The sequence below is a fragment of the Toxorhynchites rutilus genome, chromosome 3 (assembly GCF_029784135.1).
Source record: "Toxorhynchites rutilus septentrionalis strain SRP chromosome 3, ASM2978413v1, whole genome shotgun sequence".
NCBI classification, from domain to species: Eukaryota; Metazoa; Arthropoda; class Insecta; order Diptera; family Culicidae; genus Toxorhynchites; species Toxorhynchites rutilus.
In genome coordinates, this window is record NC_073746.1 from 45,987,984 (window position 1) to 46,005,140 (window position 17,157).

The 17,157-nt window shown below is 36.5% G+C and overlaps 1 protein-coding gene across 2 annotated transcripts in view; it reads left to right on the forward strand.

Moving 5' to 3' along the window:
- The first annotated feature begins 5,049 nt into the window (after positions 1 to 5,049).
- LOC129774856 (probable nuclear hormone receptor HR3) overlaps positions 5,050 to 17,157 on the forward strand; it is a 465,935-nt gene continuing 453,827 nt past the window's right edge. The window contains exons 1-2 of one of the 2 annotated variants that reach the window (XM_055778884.1): positions 5,050 to 5,228; positions 5,439 to 5,912. In XM_055778884.1, the coding sequence (XP_055634859.1) occupies positions 5,894 to 5,912 (19 nt within the window). In that variant the 5' untranslated portion in view covers positions 5,050 to 5,228; positions 5,439 to 5,893. The remainder of the gene's footprint in view (positions 5,229 to 5,438; positions 5,913 to 17,157) is intronic. The other variant, XM_055778885.1, reaches the window with a different exon arrangement.

The window sequence follows — 17,157 nt, forward strand, 5'->3', positions numbered from 1 at the left end:
CAAGAAAATAATTGTTCACGTAACTCGCGCTGCTCCATTCTGTTGAGACGTTCCAGAACGAGGTCAATGGATGCAGGACAGGTACATTGTTTTCTTTTAAATCTTTTTTTTACAGGCACAGTTACATAAGTTTAAAGGAGCCAAACTCTAAGTATATTGTTATCGTTAGTCCTTAACGATTAGCTGGGCATCACCGTTGCAGCCAGGACTATTCTACCTCACTGAGTCGGTTCCACAACGTGGTGTTAACGGAATAGAGGAGATGTGTCTAAAACGCACCTACCGGGCAATTTGACCCGCCTGATTTTCTCGTAAACCAGCAAGAATAGAAATGAATTAATACACTAATACTAGGAGAACACGCTCACCGGAGGAACGGTTTCTTCTCTTCGCTGGTGGGCATGAAGGGAATAGATTGATGGAATCTCTCATTCATACAAGCTGTTTCTCTGAGCTTTATAGTCTCTGAGAGAAACAACTCATGGGCATATTATACTTCTGCTGGGCCATTTAACACCGTATGATTGGAAATTTAGAATTTGGGCGCCTTACAAAATAAAATTCATAGAACTTTTGTTATTTAGTATCTAAAATACAGAACGATTACAGTTGACTGAGGGTTAACTAATCTACGTACTGACGTAGTTGTTATCTTAAATTTTAAGAGCACGGTCAAGATAAATCCATTCTGGCTTAGGGGTGCGTATTACACATTTCTACTATACATAAATTTGTACCAAAAAAAATTTGGTCAGCTGTGTTCGATCTGCACGCTTCCACGGTCGAAAGCAACAAGGGATCCGCTTCTTCCTGATTTCATTCTAGAATCTTTCCCCTTCCTTTTTCAAAAATTATTTCGGCCTTATCATTGCATTATCTCTGTATTTCAATCTTTTGAATGCAGACCTACCCATCAAATCCACCTATCAAATATTTTCACTCAAAATATCCACCAATCATTAAAAGTAAACAGATTTTTTCCCTCAAGTAATCACCATGAATTTACTCTATGGACAGTTTCCGGTTCTTTCGTCCGTTTTTCCTAATGAAAATTGTCGTTAATATAATGAGTGTATCGAAAAGTAATCTAAAACTTTCAAAAATAATTGCGAATATGTTGTTGCAATTTTTGGTTAAATACGTTCTGTTTTTGCTTATAGTGTTGACAGGCAGTAGATGAATAATTAACGTAGATCACTGACCTCTGTGGAATGATCGTATTTGGATTTGACACCCATCATCAAATTCAGTAGCCTTTATGCACTTCCTGGACACCGCTGATTAATTCTTCCTGAAGTCTGACATGTTTCGAGACACTGTGCCACCCTTCCTAAATATGCCCTTGACAATTGCCCAATAACGTACGATAGGTCGCAGTTAGAAACAATTTGGTGGGTTGATGATTTTTTAACGTACAGGATGTCCTTTTCCGCAAACCACTGGAGAGAAGAAGAAAAAAGAAGTATATCTCCACTTCAAGCATTCGTCCAAACAAATTTGAGAATTTATGGTACTTTTTATGCGAAAAGTTGAGGATCGCTAGCCAGAAACTAAGAAACAACATAAATTTCATTTTTATAAACACTTTATTGATAACACAAAAAAAAAACACAATTGAACACTTAACTCTACAACTACACAAAAAAACACAATCTAAAGTCTCGGTAATGGAGATGAATCCGCACCTGTAAAACAAAAACAATTAGAGCTGTTATACATGAGAATATTATCACGTACTTTTCCATACAGCAAAAATTACCTGGAGAGGGATTAAACATTATATTAATCACAATACATAACATACAGTACAATTCACAATTCAGCACAACAACACAATATGTAAACAGTCACAACACACGAACTATAACCAGAGAATTGTCATGGGATAGGAACAGGTGGAAAACGGATTCGCTATACAAAAGTAATTGTTTATAGTGGATATTCCAGACGCAATCCAAACAAAAATTGCGCTATGACTATGGGATTAATCATATAAATAGGGCACGGAATATTCAGAACAGTGTCAGTCGCAAAAAAAAATATCGACCAGTATAGACCAACCAGCTTTGTCTATACTCGTTCTCATCACTACTAGAACATCGGGTAGCCAGTCTACTCTGTACTCATCACTGCAGAACTCTGCTCAGAAACTATCTGGGCGGAGAAAGCATCAGTTGTATTCATAGTCGGTACCATCTCCCCAACAGATTAAGTGTAAAACTAAGGTCCTATCTCGTTGTCCATCAAAATGCAGTGGTTGGGATTATCCAGAATACGCTCATAAAGCTTTCGAGCCCTCGTTTCAGTACGGTGTTGATGTTCCAAAGTTGGGATACTCTCTGCTACTTGTAGGTTTTCAAATTATGTCTCTTCTTATTCCACTGGATGGATTTCGATGCTGATATCCAATTTTTTTACCAAATCACGGATAGAGGCAGATTGATGGTTACGAATATAATTCACGACTTTCTGGTCCAATGGGGGGTCATTAGAACCGGGTTTACGTTCACTTCTTTGGCAGATCTTCCAGGGAACGCTCACTGCCAAACTTCTCAATTAAGTATTTCAAACTCCCCGGGAAAATGTTGATCCTTTTCGTGATTTGATTGTATGTAACACCCTTCTCGGTGCACAAGATGTGTGAACAATTTGATGCAGCGAAACAGTAAGTTTGATAACAATAAATGAAATAATTTGCATTTTAAGTTTTTGGATGTTGTATGGGGTGACATGGACATGTTTTTGTGGGGTGAGTTGGTCCTACAGATTTGAGGCTTTTCTTTGGTCTTATTGATTCCAGATGCCACTAAATTACAAAAAGAGAATGAGCAGACAACGTTGGAAGAAGGAGGAGCTTGAAAGAGCAACGCAGGCCATCAAGAGCGGATTTTCTTTGACCAAGCATCGAAAGGGTTTGAAAATACTCAAACAACAATGAAAAGATCCATACAGAATTCGAGATGGTCTCAATCCAAATTTTGTGGTCTGGAATATGGCCAAGACACCTGGTATCGATCCCAGAACACTGGTACTGATTGTAACATTATCCCAAAATATTTTACATAAACATAAGTATGGACCAAATCACCCCGCATCAAATTTTAATGTCCAAAAATCATCTCTTTTTTATTTAGACCGTGTTGGTTTGGAAACATTAGGCGATTTGCTTAGGGGGTCTAAATTTCCCCCATCTTATGAGGATTTTATGTTTGGAATATAATTGGGAGATAGGATGATCGATGCACGAAAAAAATACATCGATCCGCGTTTCATGACTCACAGATCAGAATATCAACATCATTGAATATCATTGAATACTTGTTTCAATATGCTCACGCGAGTTTTCTAGCGAATCAGATATCAGGGTGACCATGTACCAGAGACTTATGAACCCGTTGTTTTGTACAGTGATTTGCGTCTAATTGGACATCTATCGAAAAAGAACACATATCTGATTTTGAGATATTTTATGTAACAAATCCTCAGCTTTCTATATAAAATATAAAAAAAATATAGGGCCCATGATCCCGAGACCACAAAAACCATGAAAAACTAATACAATTAATAATAACGGAAACAAAATTTAAATTTTCTGCAGCTAAATTATTTTTGCTAAAAAGACGAGGTGATTGGGTTTAATTTGATATGTCGATCATAAGAATCGGTCCAGTAGTTCAAAAGTGATGATTATTTGAAAAAAGTCATTTTTGGAAAAAAAAAAAAGTGAAAAAAGTGATTTTTCGGACCACCCTAAAACGAAAATGAAAAAAAAATATGGGTCTAATTGTTTGCGATAAAAAACAAATCTACCACTTTACACGAAAATCTGAGAACCATTATATCGGTTTGGCATGGAATAGCTGTATATATGTTTCCGGTCTAGCCCGCGTATGTTTTATTGCGAACTTATTTGCAATGTGTATCTTGTTTCGCTCGCTCATACACTGCGTTTCACAACTGTAGAACCACTCATTTTTTCTGAGCTTCCAGAGATATGTAAGAAGTCGGTTGAATTGAAGTAAATAGTGTAGGACATAATAACTATCTGCATTTATAAGACTGGCCATTTGAACTTTATTGTTGTGTCCAGGCGCGAAACATTCAAAAAACTAAAATTCCAGTGTTTTATATCTATAGAACCAGATGAAAATACTCTCAGTCCTTCACAAAATTAACGCCAATTCCACATGAATTACAATGAGTTTCTTACTCGTAGGTCATTTTCATTTCTCAAACAGTTCAAATAACACATTCGGGGTGGTTTCGACCAAGCTGCCCCATGTTGTAGTATGTCGTGCCGTTCTACGTTCTACGAGTACTTATTTTGAATAAAATTGTTTAAAAATATTTCTAAAAAATAACTTTCCAGTGTATTAAAATTCGGATAAAAAAGTAATCTAGAGCTGATAATGGTTTATGAAAACATATTAATTTTTCGTGGAAATATCATCTCGTTTTATTAGTCTACGATTCCTCTTTATGACTCATCCGTCTCATAAACACAACAATGCCTATTCGTGCTATCTTCTCAGAATGTATTATGTCGCACGCAAGTTTCGCATCACATCCACACTACTTTGCATGCTCATGCTCTGGTGTCGAAAGATTGTTTGACAATGAGTTCCTTTTTCACCTGCTGAGTTCTTCTGACAAGAACCAGAAAAAGCCCTCGATCGCCACTCACAAGCTGTTCCAGTAGTTATGCCGATCCATGTCGCAACAGCAAGCCGCGTGTAACAGGGAGAACTCAACTCCTCACCGAGTGTCCTGCCTGATATGACGAGGGCTCCTTGCGTGATGCCAGTGGTCATCGTCGAAGTTCCAAGATGTGGTGTGTGGTGACTTGTTATTTCGTTCCCCGACTTCTCCACCCATTCTCCCGGACTGGCGACGATGACTCGTTCTGAGAGCGACCCGCGCTACTGCCACTCCACATCCAACAGCGCAGCACCAGGGACCAAGCTGTCGTGGGGACGCCTTCCTTGCGAGCTGAGACTCTTCGCCACGGTTGACTGTGGCACCTTTAGTAATCATCTGAGCGCTCATTGTCGAGGTCACATACCTCGGGACCTGAGCAGACCCTCGGTGGGATAAACGCGGCGAGGCCGATTTTTGTGTTTGTTGACTTTCGCTCGTGGCCGGCTGGCAGTGGCGCGGCGTAACGTGTGGCGCGCGTGATCTCCTGTGTTTGCGTTCTATCCGTTCCGTTCCGGTGCGTTATTTTGCTGGTACCTTCGATGTTGCGTTCTTGTTTTCGCTGCCGTTCGGTGTTTACGGGTCGAGCTAGAGATGTACTTTGTTTTGGATCGGGCTTGTTTGTTTTGTTTACCCACAACGTTATTCGTGACCACGATTAACTTTCCCGCCAGAGGATCAGAAGTGAAAACTAATTGAAATCGGCGGCTCTACACACTATTCCATATGTTTTTTTTTTTCAGGTAGAAGTGACAACGAAGAGTTCTGAGAGAAGAATTTGATCACAGTGTAAACATAATGAAATAGAAGAAAATGTTAATTAAATATAAAGATTAATGTGCACAAAGTGGATGCCTTGATGACGAATAACATACAAGTGTCCCCATCTGTGTTACAAACACGAAGAAAAAGAAAATGTACCTCCTCCTGAAGCTCGCTGAGAAGTTCTCGAAAACCATTTCCTGTTTTCTGCGTTGATATCAATGAGTGAATGAATCTTATGGTGGTCGCAGAAGTGAAGTGTCGTTGAAGTGTTTTTAACAATCAGAAAGAAGATTCAAGTTCCAGTAGCTATTGATGTGATACTCTGGATAATGTTCCCGCTAAATTGGTAAAAAGTGTATATACTATAACTAGATTTTCAACTACTTTTTCCGTGTGATTGATTGGAGTTTTGGAAACCAACCACGAAAACAGGATGCCCAGCACAATAAGAGGTAAGTGGTGAGATGCGTCTGCTCAACGTTTTTCTGGGTAACATACGTATGACCTGTTTCATCTGTTCATAATGAAAAAATACTGAATAGTAGTGCCCCGTTTGTCAGCTGAATCGGGTGGCAAAGTGACCGCGAAAAACGCAATAGCCTTACGAAATTTCTGAAAATTTGGCGAAAATATGACAATAGATATCTGAACATGAAAACTAAGTTTAATTGTTAGTATGAACCATTAAACGTCTAATACATATACACAGAGCCAAAAATATTTGCTATATTATTCAAAAACATCATAACTAAAATACATCACAATCGATGAAAGCGTTTGCGGTTATTCCCTTCTGCGAATTTTTCACTCGCAAACAATCCATGCTTTACTGTAATGACAAAAATAGACTGGTAACTCTTATTGCCCTAAACCCTGCGTTTGAGTACTCTCCAGATGATCTTTGTTTGTTCGCTGAGTCTGTTCGTAATTGGAGATCCGGTAAGTTTCTTGTTTTTTTTTTCAAAAATTAAAATTTCAAAATATTCAAAGTATTGCCCATTGCTAGTCACAACTTTTTCCCATCTTTCTGGCAATTCACGGATCCCTTTTCGGAAATAATCGACCGGTTTGTCGGCTAACCACGAGTCGATCCTATTTTTGACTTCATCAAAATTGTAGAAATGCTGGTCAACCAGGCCATGTTGCATCGATCGAATAAGGTAGTAATCGGACAAAAAAATTTCTGGAGAATACGACGAATGGGATAGAACCTCCCATTTCAGCGTTCCAGGTATATTCTGACCGGTTTCGCGATATGCGGCCGAGCATTGTTGTGCTGCAAAATAACTTGATCGTGTCTTTGCTCGTATTGTGGCCGTTTTTCCTCCAGTGCACGGCTCAAACGCATCAATTGTCGTCGGTAGAGGTCCCCCGTGATGGTACCATTCGGTTTCAACAGCTCATAGTACACCACATCCAGTTGGTCCCACCAAATAGACAGCATAACCTTCTGGCCGTGAATATTCCGCGTGGCCGTCGATGTTGATGCATGGCCAGGGTATCCATACGTTGCCCGACGTTTAGAATTGTTGTAATGGACCCACTCTCATCGCCAGTAACGATTCGATGCAAAAAACCCTTTCTTTTATGCTGTTGTAGCAGTTGTTCGCACGTGAAAAAACGGCGTTCGAAGTCTCGTGGCTTCAATTCATTTCATTCATACGGCACCCAATGCTCTATCTTTCGGATCATTTCCATTGGTTTTAAACTATCGGATATGGTTTGCTGAGCTACTTCAAGTGTATCTGCTAGTTCTTGTTGCATTTTTGACGGACCTTGATCGAGTGAAGCCTTCAATTCTTCAAACTTTTTTGGCGGTCCGGAACGTTCTTCGTCTTCCAAGACAAAATTACCACTTTTAAACCGTGCAAACCACGTCTGACACGTTCGCTCAGTTGGAGCATGGTCACCATAAACTTCCACCAAAATGCGATGGCTTTCCGCAGCTTTTTTCTCCATATTAAAGTAATGAAGTAACACTCCCCGCAAAAACACTCTCCTTGGTACGAAATTCGACATATTCGAAGTGGCAAAAAACTGTGTTGTTTACGTTTCAACTTTTTGACATATACTAAAAAAGACGCGCAATGACAGTAGCTTTCCAACGAATGTCTGGAAATTTGATTCACTGGAATAATAATCGAGTTACGCCATCTGTTGTGAAACCGAAGAAACTTACCGGTACACCTAATATAATTGACTGTTTTTGAAGTAACGCTGAGTCAATATTTTACTTGATAAAATTGTAATGTAGGTTTCCATGTTATTTGCATTTTATGTTGTGTTTAGATCGTTTAGGTCTGGCCTAAACTTCACTGGACTGTCATTGGATTTTATGAACGACCAAACAACGCTTTGTAGATTTTCGAATGTTTTGTCTTATTTGACACAGAAACTGCGGTTTTATTGTCGTAACAACAGATCCCCCGTCAATATGTTCAAACACAAATTTAAATTTAATAGGAGTACTATCCTGAATGATAATGATATGAGTATGATAAATTCAATGAATTCACCAGTCCACACACGGATGCTGGTGCATTTTATAAAATAGCGCGAACAACAATATTTCTCTAACGACAATTCGATTGTGTTTTGGTTACGGTAAACTATGCTAGCCCAGTATCAAGGCAAATTGTTCAAAATTTTTGAATAGATAATTGAAATAAACAGGAGCACAAATAAATGAATCATTGATCCAGAACAACAAGAATAGCCACCATTTCCGCCAGATTACATCACAACATTTCAGGCTAGTGTAAATCACTTTCCTACCTCACAAGAATTTAAGAACTCAAGAATAAATTTAAGAGTTCAAGAACTAAACTCTACTAAACTAAACTTACTCTACTAAATTTGAACACAATGTACAATTGTAATATTTTAATAGACTAATATTCACTACCTGCATTTAAAAGAAGTTTCTTCTTCTTCTTGAGTGGCGTTAACGTTCCCTGTGGAACTTTGGCCGTCTCAACGTATGCATCAACTAGCATCATTTATTAATACATAGTTGAGATTTCTTAAGCCAAATAACACGCCTTGAATATATTCCGAGAGGCAAGCTCTTGAATACGCGTGACCACAGTGCAAGTCGAAGGAAATTTCTTTGACGAAAAATCCCCCGGCCAGAACGGGAATCGAACCCGAACACCCGGCATGATAATGTGAGACGCTAACCACTGAGCCACTGGTGCACTTTAAAAGAAGTTTATTTGAACCAATATGGTAGTATTTACTTTGAATATTGGGAAAAATACAAATACAAAATACTACACTGCGTTTCACAACTATAGAACCACTGATTTTTTCTGAGTTTCCACAGATATGTAAGAAGTCGGTTCAATTGATGTTTATAGTGTAGGATATAACAACTATCTTCATTTAAATGACTGGCAATTTGAACTTTATTGTTGTGTTCAGGCGCGAAACATTCAAAAAACAAAAATTCCAGTTTTTCATAACTATAGAACCAGATGGTTCTCACTTTTTTTACAAAATTAACGTCAATTTCACATGAATTACGATAAGTTTCTAATTTGTAGGTCGTCTTTAGTTCTCAATCAGTACAATTAACCCATTCGGGAGGGTATCGACCAAGCTGCGCCAAGTTGTGGTGTGTATCTCGTTCTACGCAAAGGATACTGCTCGTTTAAGCTCTCCAAATCACTCATACTGCTTGTAAGCTGAGTATAATGAATTGAGAAATTTAAATTAGTGCAGCACCCGTCAGCAATCCACATACACATTAAAAACACAGCAATCATGAGTTTAGCCCTGAGAGCATAAACATATCAACCAGACAACAACATAAACAGTTTCCGAGAACCTGAATCAGCATCTCGCAATTATCTGAATAAATGATCCCACATGTAAACTATTCTAATACCCTATATAAAAAGCAGGGCAAATCTTTGTGGAGTCAGTCTAAAATAATACAGTGAATAGAGTGGGGGCATTACTCCATTTCCATATTTTTTCAACCGAGGATTTTTATAAGTTATTAACTATTATTACTAATACAAACGTTGCCAGATATAAACAATTCAAACACCCAAAAAGAAATAATTGGGAAAGTATTTTGATTAAGATGAATATTATTATTTCAAATAAGCCTAAAAAATATTATTCAAAAACAAATTAGTGATTGAACATCAATTAGGGCATGTGTACATCGGTTCTCGAATTGAAAAAACGTGAACATGGTTCTTGTTCAAGTAGAAATATCGCAAGAGAATATCTTCCACAAAATTTATTTCTTCTTGAATGACCCTAACGTTCCCAGTGGAACTTTCGCCATCTCAACGAAGCATTGTACTTGCATAATTTTTTTCAATTAGTAATACTTTGTTGTATTTTATTACGCCAAATAACACGCCTTGAATATAAAATATTTATTTTTTAATTTTGTCATATAAAATAGAAGTCATGTAGAAAATTAAAAATTAAGTCCAAGATGGTAAAACTATTTTTGACGAACTTTGTGGAACATCGATTGTTTATGAATTTTCGAAACTTCGATTTTTTGTATGTTAATAATCATTTTTAGCCACAAATTATGAATCCTTATGTGATTTAAAATAAAAAAGCTCTCAATCAATCTTCTTCTAAATGCAGACATTCTCCAGATATTTGAAAAAACATTATATTTTTACCATAATGATGTGTTTGGAAAAGTTGTTGAAAATTAGAAGCAAATTCATATAGTTTCATGAACATGACGGTATAACACGACAAACATTAAAAGAGCATATTCACTATAAAAAAGACAATAGATTAGGAATAGTTTTTAAAATATCTCGAGAATAGCTGCATCTAGAAGGAGATTGATAAAGAGCTTTTTGTTTTAAATCACAACAGAATTCATAATTTGTGACTAAAAATGATTACTAACACACAAAAATTCGAAGTTTCGAAAATTCGTCAAAAAATGTTTTACCATCTTGGACAATTTTTTAAATTTTTTACATGACTTCTATTTTATATGAAAAAATTTAAAAAAAATTAAAAATATCTATTTAAGATATTGAAAATTAAAGTTTTTCCAGTAAATAAAAAAGAGGAAAATGGAAGGTAAAAGTGACGAACCAGCCAGAAGAAGCGTTGAAAGTCACTATAATAAAAAAAAGCTACTAAAACTAACTACTATAAAAAGTACTATTTTTTTTCTCAGTGTATATATAGTAAAAAATCTATGTTTCGAAAATTCATTAAAGTTCTATGTTCCACAAAGTTTGTCAAAAATAGTTTTACCATCCTGGAATCATTGTTTAAATTTTCTACATGACTTCTATTTTATATGAAAAAAAAATTAAAAATATCAAAAATACATATATAAATATAAAAAATATAAAATTAAAAAATACAATAAATTAGAAATGTTTTCTTCGAATATCTCGAGAATGGTTGCATTTAGAAGGAGATTGATGAAGACCTTTTTTATTTTAACTCACATCAGGATTCATAATTTGTGGCTAAAAATTATTGCTAACACACAAAAATTCGAAGTTTCAAAAATTCGAAAATTCATCAAAAATAGTTTTACCATCTTGAAGCAATTTTTTAAATTTTTTACTTGACTTTTATTTCATATGAAAAAATAAAAAAAAATAAAAAATATATATTTTAGATATTGAAATTTAAGTTTTTTTGTAAATAAAAAAATAGTACTATTTTTTCTCAGTGTATATTTGTTTCACGTTTTAACATCAATACTCAATAACTCTTTCTAAGACATTATTCCGGTACGACTCATACTTTTTGTGATATAAATTATCAAAGATTTCCCTAAAATCAATACGACGTTTCAAGATTTACACTTAAGTCAAAAGATTCCAATTGCTGTGGAAAACTCATATTTCCTTCAACCCAAACGGAATACAAACTTTCATTCGAATCAAAAATACTTATGTTTTGTCATTTGTCGATTTCATTTGGAATTGCTCTATAATACGCGTGACCACAGTACAAGTCGAAGAAATTTCTTTGACGGAAAATCCTTCGACCAGAACCCGAATTCCCGACATGATAATGCGTGACGCTAATCACTCGCTCACCAGAATTTATGCCCGATATTCATAACTCACAGTGTATCAATAGAAAAAAAAACCCTTCTTTAATCTGTACCCCGAAAGAACTGATAACACTGGTTTTATCGCCATCAAACCAAACAATCTCATTTGCTCTTAGTCATAGATCCTAGTCCCGACCAATCAGATTCGTATTAACTTTATTTATCATACAATTTTTAGTCTTAACCATATAACAAATGAGTTTTATTTTAAGGTGGAATTTGGTTCTGTAAACGTTAACGTCAGACTTATCAAGTTAAAATGGAAAATGTGAAAATGTAAATGACAAGCCTACATTCAACTTGTTTAAAATGTATGCGAAACACTTCAATTAATGAATCAAATTCAAAGTGATGGACGTTTATTCAGTTACAGAGTCTACGAGTGGTATAGCTGCTTCAAAGTTAATCGCAAGGAAATAAACAATGATATGTTAGTGAATCGGCATTTATGAATGAATAAATTAACTTGACATTTTTATTGAATAGAAAGTTCTTGCCTGTGTTTAGACTTTCAGAAGAATTACGCCAACATTCTTTAATATTTTAATATAGAGCTTGAGCTTGAGCTTGGGTAGACTGTACAATTCGTAGTCATTCTTTAATATTTTAATATAGAGTGTATTAACTCTTCAAAACCGGTTTGACATGTCCTACGTGTCATAACGTTAGAACCACCCACATTTTTAGAGTTTCCAGAGATGTGTAAGAACTCGGTTGAAATGGTGTATGTAGTATCTTCATTTCTAAAACTGGCCATTTGAACTTCATTCTGCGAAACATTCAAAAATGTTTCATTACTTGAAAACCAGATAAAGAACTATACAGCAAATTTCGCAAGAATTACAACAAGTAGCAAGGGTATTTTGGCGTAGAGGTACGAATTTCGAACGTTTCTTCGAGCTGTGAACAATTAAAACAAATCATGTGTATACCATTCATTATTTCATTATTTATTTATTTCTGTTTTCACAATACAACAAGAACTAAACGGAACAAAACATTCAAAATTAAAATAGTTACAAACTGAGGAAGTGAAGATGTTCAAAAAAATGTTTTGTCGCGGCATACAAGATTCCAGCTCTTCTAGTTTTTTTTAAACAAAAAAATTGAAAAACAAAACCAGATTCTGAATCGATAAAGATCGCATCGCTATCGCATGAACCTCGGACAAGGCAAAAAAAATGTTGTCGACTAATTGGCGGCCGTTTGAAAATGAAATGCCTTTTTGTTATTATTGTTATTTTCGTGACGATTTCAATTATTTTTAAAATAATTAAAAAAAACATGTTTTTCATGTGCTTCAGCTTGAGCTTGGGTAGACTGTACACTTCGTAGTTGCTCTCCGTGATTGACCTGAACCAACCAAATTGCACAAAGAACACACAGAATGACGTTTAAAAAAACATGTTTTTCATGTGATAGAGAAATGCGTACAGATTGTATTTATATTTATTGTATTTATATATTTATATATTGAAATAAATCGGTCCAGTAGAATCTGAGATATCGTGTACGCAAGTTTGAAAAAACTAGTTTCGAGAAAAACGCGTTTGTATCTCCCCCGAAAAAAAATAGCTCCTCGTTGAGGCTCCTTAAAACTCTCATACTACCTATTTTATTCGTACGATCACTCCCTTCAAATTCTCTAATGTGTTTTGAACTGATAAATGAATACGGTTGTTCAGAATTTGAAGCCCAATAAATCGTGTAAAGTTTTTTCGACTTTTATGAGCTGATGCGTTATCCTGTTGGAATATCCAATCATCAAGGTGGTTTCTGTGCAAATTTGTCATTTGAATCAGTCCTCTCTACCCAAACCATCGAACTTCCTCCTCTAAGTTGCGAATGTTGTTCTATTATAGAAGCTACAAACAACAAAGTTCATTCGCCTCTATCCTGGGATTGAGATTACGACCATACGCTTGGTAAGCGGACTCTCAACAATTTGACTACGTAGTTCTTCGGGTCAAGTTATAGTTTTGATTCGAATCGGAACCCGGCTTTGGAATGCTGAGCGAAATGATATTGCCTCTGATAATTAATATTCAAAATTGATGTTGACCGTACACACAAACAAATAATTCAACATTTCCCTCAGTTTCATAACGTTCACGCATGAGAACCACGCTATTTTTTTCCAAACTACCGATATGTTCTTAAATACCCCTCTAACGGTACCGGCAATCCTGAAACGATACGAAATAAACGCTAGAATTGCTTTCATCCGCTCGGGAAGAAATTCTCCCAACAAACCACCACCCCACCCCGCTAGAGGTCATTAGAAAATTCCGTTCGGTTTTCACTTTTGATTTACTGTTTCACCAAAAAATGCACAATTGGGAAAAAGCGAGAAAAAAAAGGCAAAACTACCGCAGCACGTTAATTGCATTCATTACAAAATACCGCAAATGGTAACCCCTCCGCCCGCGCCCGTGTACAGTATGAGCTGTGGCCCATTAACGGAAGATTGAAAGATAATCGTGAGGAAGTGAGGGAAAAATTGGTAGAAACCACACAGACCGACAGACACGTGTACGCGCACATAATGTTACTGCCCAAAACCACATTGAAAAAAAAAATATAAAAAAAATGCAAGAAGAACAACGCCTTACACTTTTCCTCTCCCAGCGCGGTCGCGAACCGTTTGATCGGTTTTTCACTTTCCGCGTCAACAAAGTGAGACAAATTGTTTGTAAACATTTTCTCCGAAATGAATTTCTGATAATGCAAATGCGACTTTTGCTTTTTTTTCTCGCACCGAGTAGAAAAAAATGGAAATGAGGAAAGAATGCAAGGAGGAGTAGAATGGTTCTGCTTTCAAAAAAATGTTTCTTTCGAAAATTTATTGTATTATTGTATCGTTGAATTATGATAGTCAGGAAATGTTCTTTCATAAACGAACAAATATACTGTATTGTGTATGAATTTGAAATAGTTATGAATTTCCAAAGATGACGTTGGAAATCTATCTATGTAATATTTGTTTATAATTATACTTATAGAAATTGTTTCAAAGTACAAACGCCGGAGAGAACCGCCATCAAACAACAAACGAAATCGCTGTTTGTTAAGCCATCCAAAATGATCCAAATTGTCCTATTTGACTCCAAAATTTTGTTCTAACTACTACCTGACCATGTCGCTATAGATTAATGCAAAATGTGGTCGTTATGTTAGTGTGCTTTATCGTAATCTCAATTATTAGTCTTATTCAAAATTATTTCGATTAATTTGAATTTTAACTATTTATAACTTTTGTTAAAATTCATTTTACATTTAAGAATCTAACGGATAACACATTTTTTTCAAAACATTTTTATAGCACTTTATTACAACGCATGTATCAATAATAATCGCATCATCGTATCGTCGTCTTTTAACTATTGTATCGAAAGAATCTTTTGCCGTAGACATACACAACCAATTTCCGTTTAGAATGAATCGATTTGCATCGCAACGCAGTTACAACTGAAAGCCATGCCACACCAGTATGGCGTGGTAAATGTGTGGTCCATCCCAACCATTAGTTTGTAGATATGATTCCGTGTACACATTTGAATTATAACATATGGCACTATTTCTCTCCGGCAAACAGAAAGATATCAGACTACATTCTTTCAGACAAATTAATGTCTTCATTAGGCAATCAATGAAAAGCTTTCACATTAGCATAACAAATTTCTAATATCGAAGCGCTTCTTAGTGCTAAATTGGATGACCGGTTTTCGTTCTGAACTGGTCCTAAGCTGCTCCTGTTGTTCAGCCGAAGAGCATGAAATGAATTTACAGGTAATTTGTCTCGAACGCTGCACGATAAAACCAGTCGCGTGCTGTCATCAGCATATATTAGACTGTCAAAAAAGTCCTGCGGTATTTTTTTTAAATTTTCATTTGTTCATAAAATTAGTTACAATCATCTGTTTTAAGTCAAATATGCGCCGTTTTGTTCGATGATTTGTTCCTAACGAGATGCCAACTTCATAATACCCCTGTTATAGAAGCTCGCTTCCTTATTGGCAAAAAACTCGGATAGCCAATTTTCACAGGCCTCTTTTGTGGCTAACTTCTGACTACCTAGCTCGTTCGCCATGGACAAAAACAGGTGGTAGTCACTTGGTGCAAGGTCCGGACTATACGGCGGATGCAAAAGAACCTCCCATCCGAGCTCCCGGAGCTTCTGGCGCGTCACCAAAGATGTGTGTGGCTTGGCGTTGTCCTGATGGAAGACAATACGACCTCTGTTTATCAAAGATGGCCTCTTCTTCATGAGTGCTACCTTCAAGCGGTCCAATTGTTGGCAGTGCAGGTCAGAATTGAGCGTTTAGCCATAGGGAAGCAGCTCATAATAGATTATTCCTTGACAATCCCACCAAACACACAGCAGAACCTTCCTGGCCGTTAATGAGGGCTTGGCCACCGTCTGAGCCGCTTCAGCGGGCTTCGACCGTTTGCGCTTCACGTTGTCGTAAGTGACCCACTTCTCATCGCCAGTCACCATCCGCTTCAGAAACGGGTCGATTTTGTTGCGATTCAGCAGCGATTCACATGCGTCGATACTGTCAAAGATGTTTTTTTGCGTCAACGTGTGTGGCACCCATACATCGAGCTTCTTTGTGAATCCAAGCTTCTTCAAATGGTTAATAACGGTTTGATGACTTATCCCCGGCTCTTGGCCGATGCTACGGCTGCTACTATGCCGGTCTTTCTCGGCTAATTCAGCGATTTTGTCGCAATTTTCTACGACAGGCCTTCCGGAGCGTGGCGCATCTTCAATGACCTCTACACCAGAACGAAAACGTTGAAACCATCGTTGTGTGGTGGAAATGGAAACTGTATCGGGTCCATAAACTGCTCAAATTTTATTGGCAGCTTGAGATGCATTTTTGCCTTTGTCATAGTAGTAGTGTAAAATATGTCGGATTTTCTCTTTCTATTTTGCTCCATATTTGCGACACTATAACTCACGAACGACTTAACCAAACAAAACACTATCAAGGACTATATTATAGCAAAAATACCTTTCCAACAAGCTATAGTATGACTCGATACAATGAATACAACTAGAACTACGCGCTTACAACGACACCTCGCGGAAATACCGCAGGACTTTTTTGACAGCCTAATATATTAGTTTCTCCTATTGACACTTATACATTTCTAAAATATCTAATTACGTCGTCAAGAGTGTTTCGTATTACATGAAAAAGTGGAAACACTTAAGGAGAACGTCCAATTCAAGGATAATTTATCAGAGAATTTTCGTAATGATGGTTGTAATTATTGGTGGAAAGGGTTTGTTAATGTTTTTTGTACATTTTAAAATGAATTTAAATAAAATACCTGTTAAACCTGACCCTGTTTCAGAAAAATGAAATCATGTAAAACACCAACAACATTAGAATCTTGATCTGGAATTCAAGCGGGATAAATGATAATAATCTGTTTCTGGAATATGAAGTCCGATGTTGAATCTGGAATTTGGAGTACGAAAAGAAAATATGAACATAAATCAGAGCGTCGGGTCTGTAATTTGCAATACAATGCACTCACGATCTTTCACTGATAGAGTAGTCTCGTCATTAGTATTCATTCGAGAGCATCCTATAAACCTCTAATCCAGATTC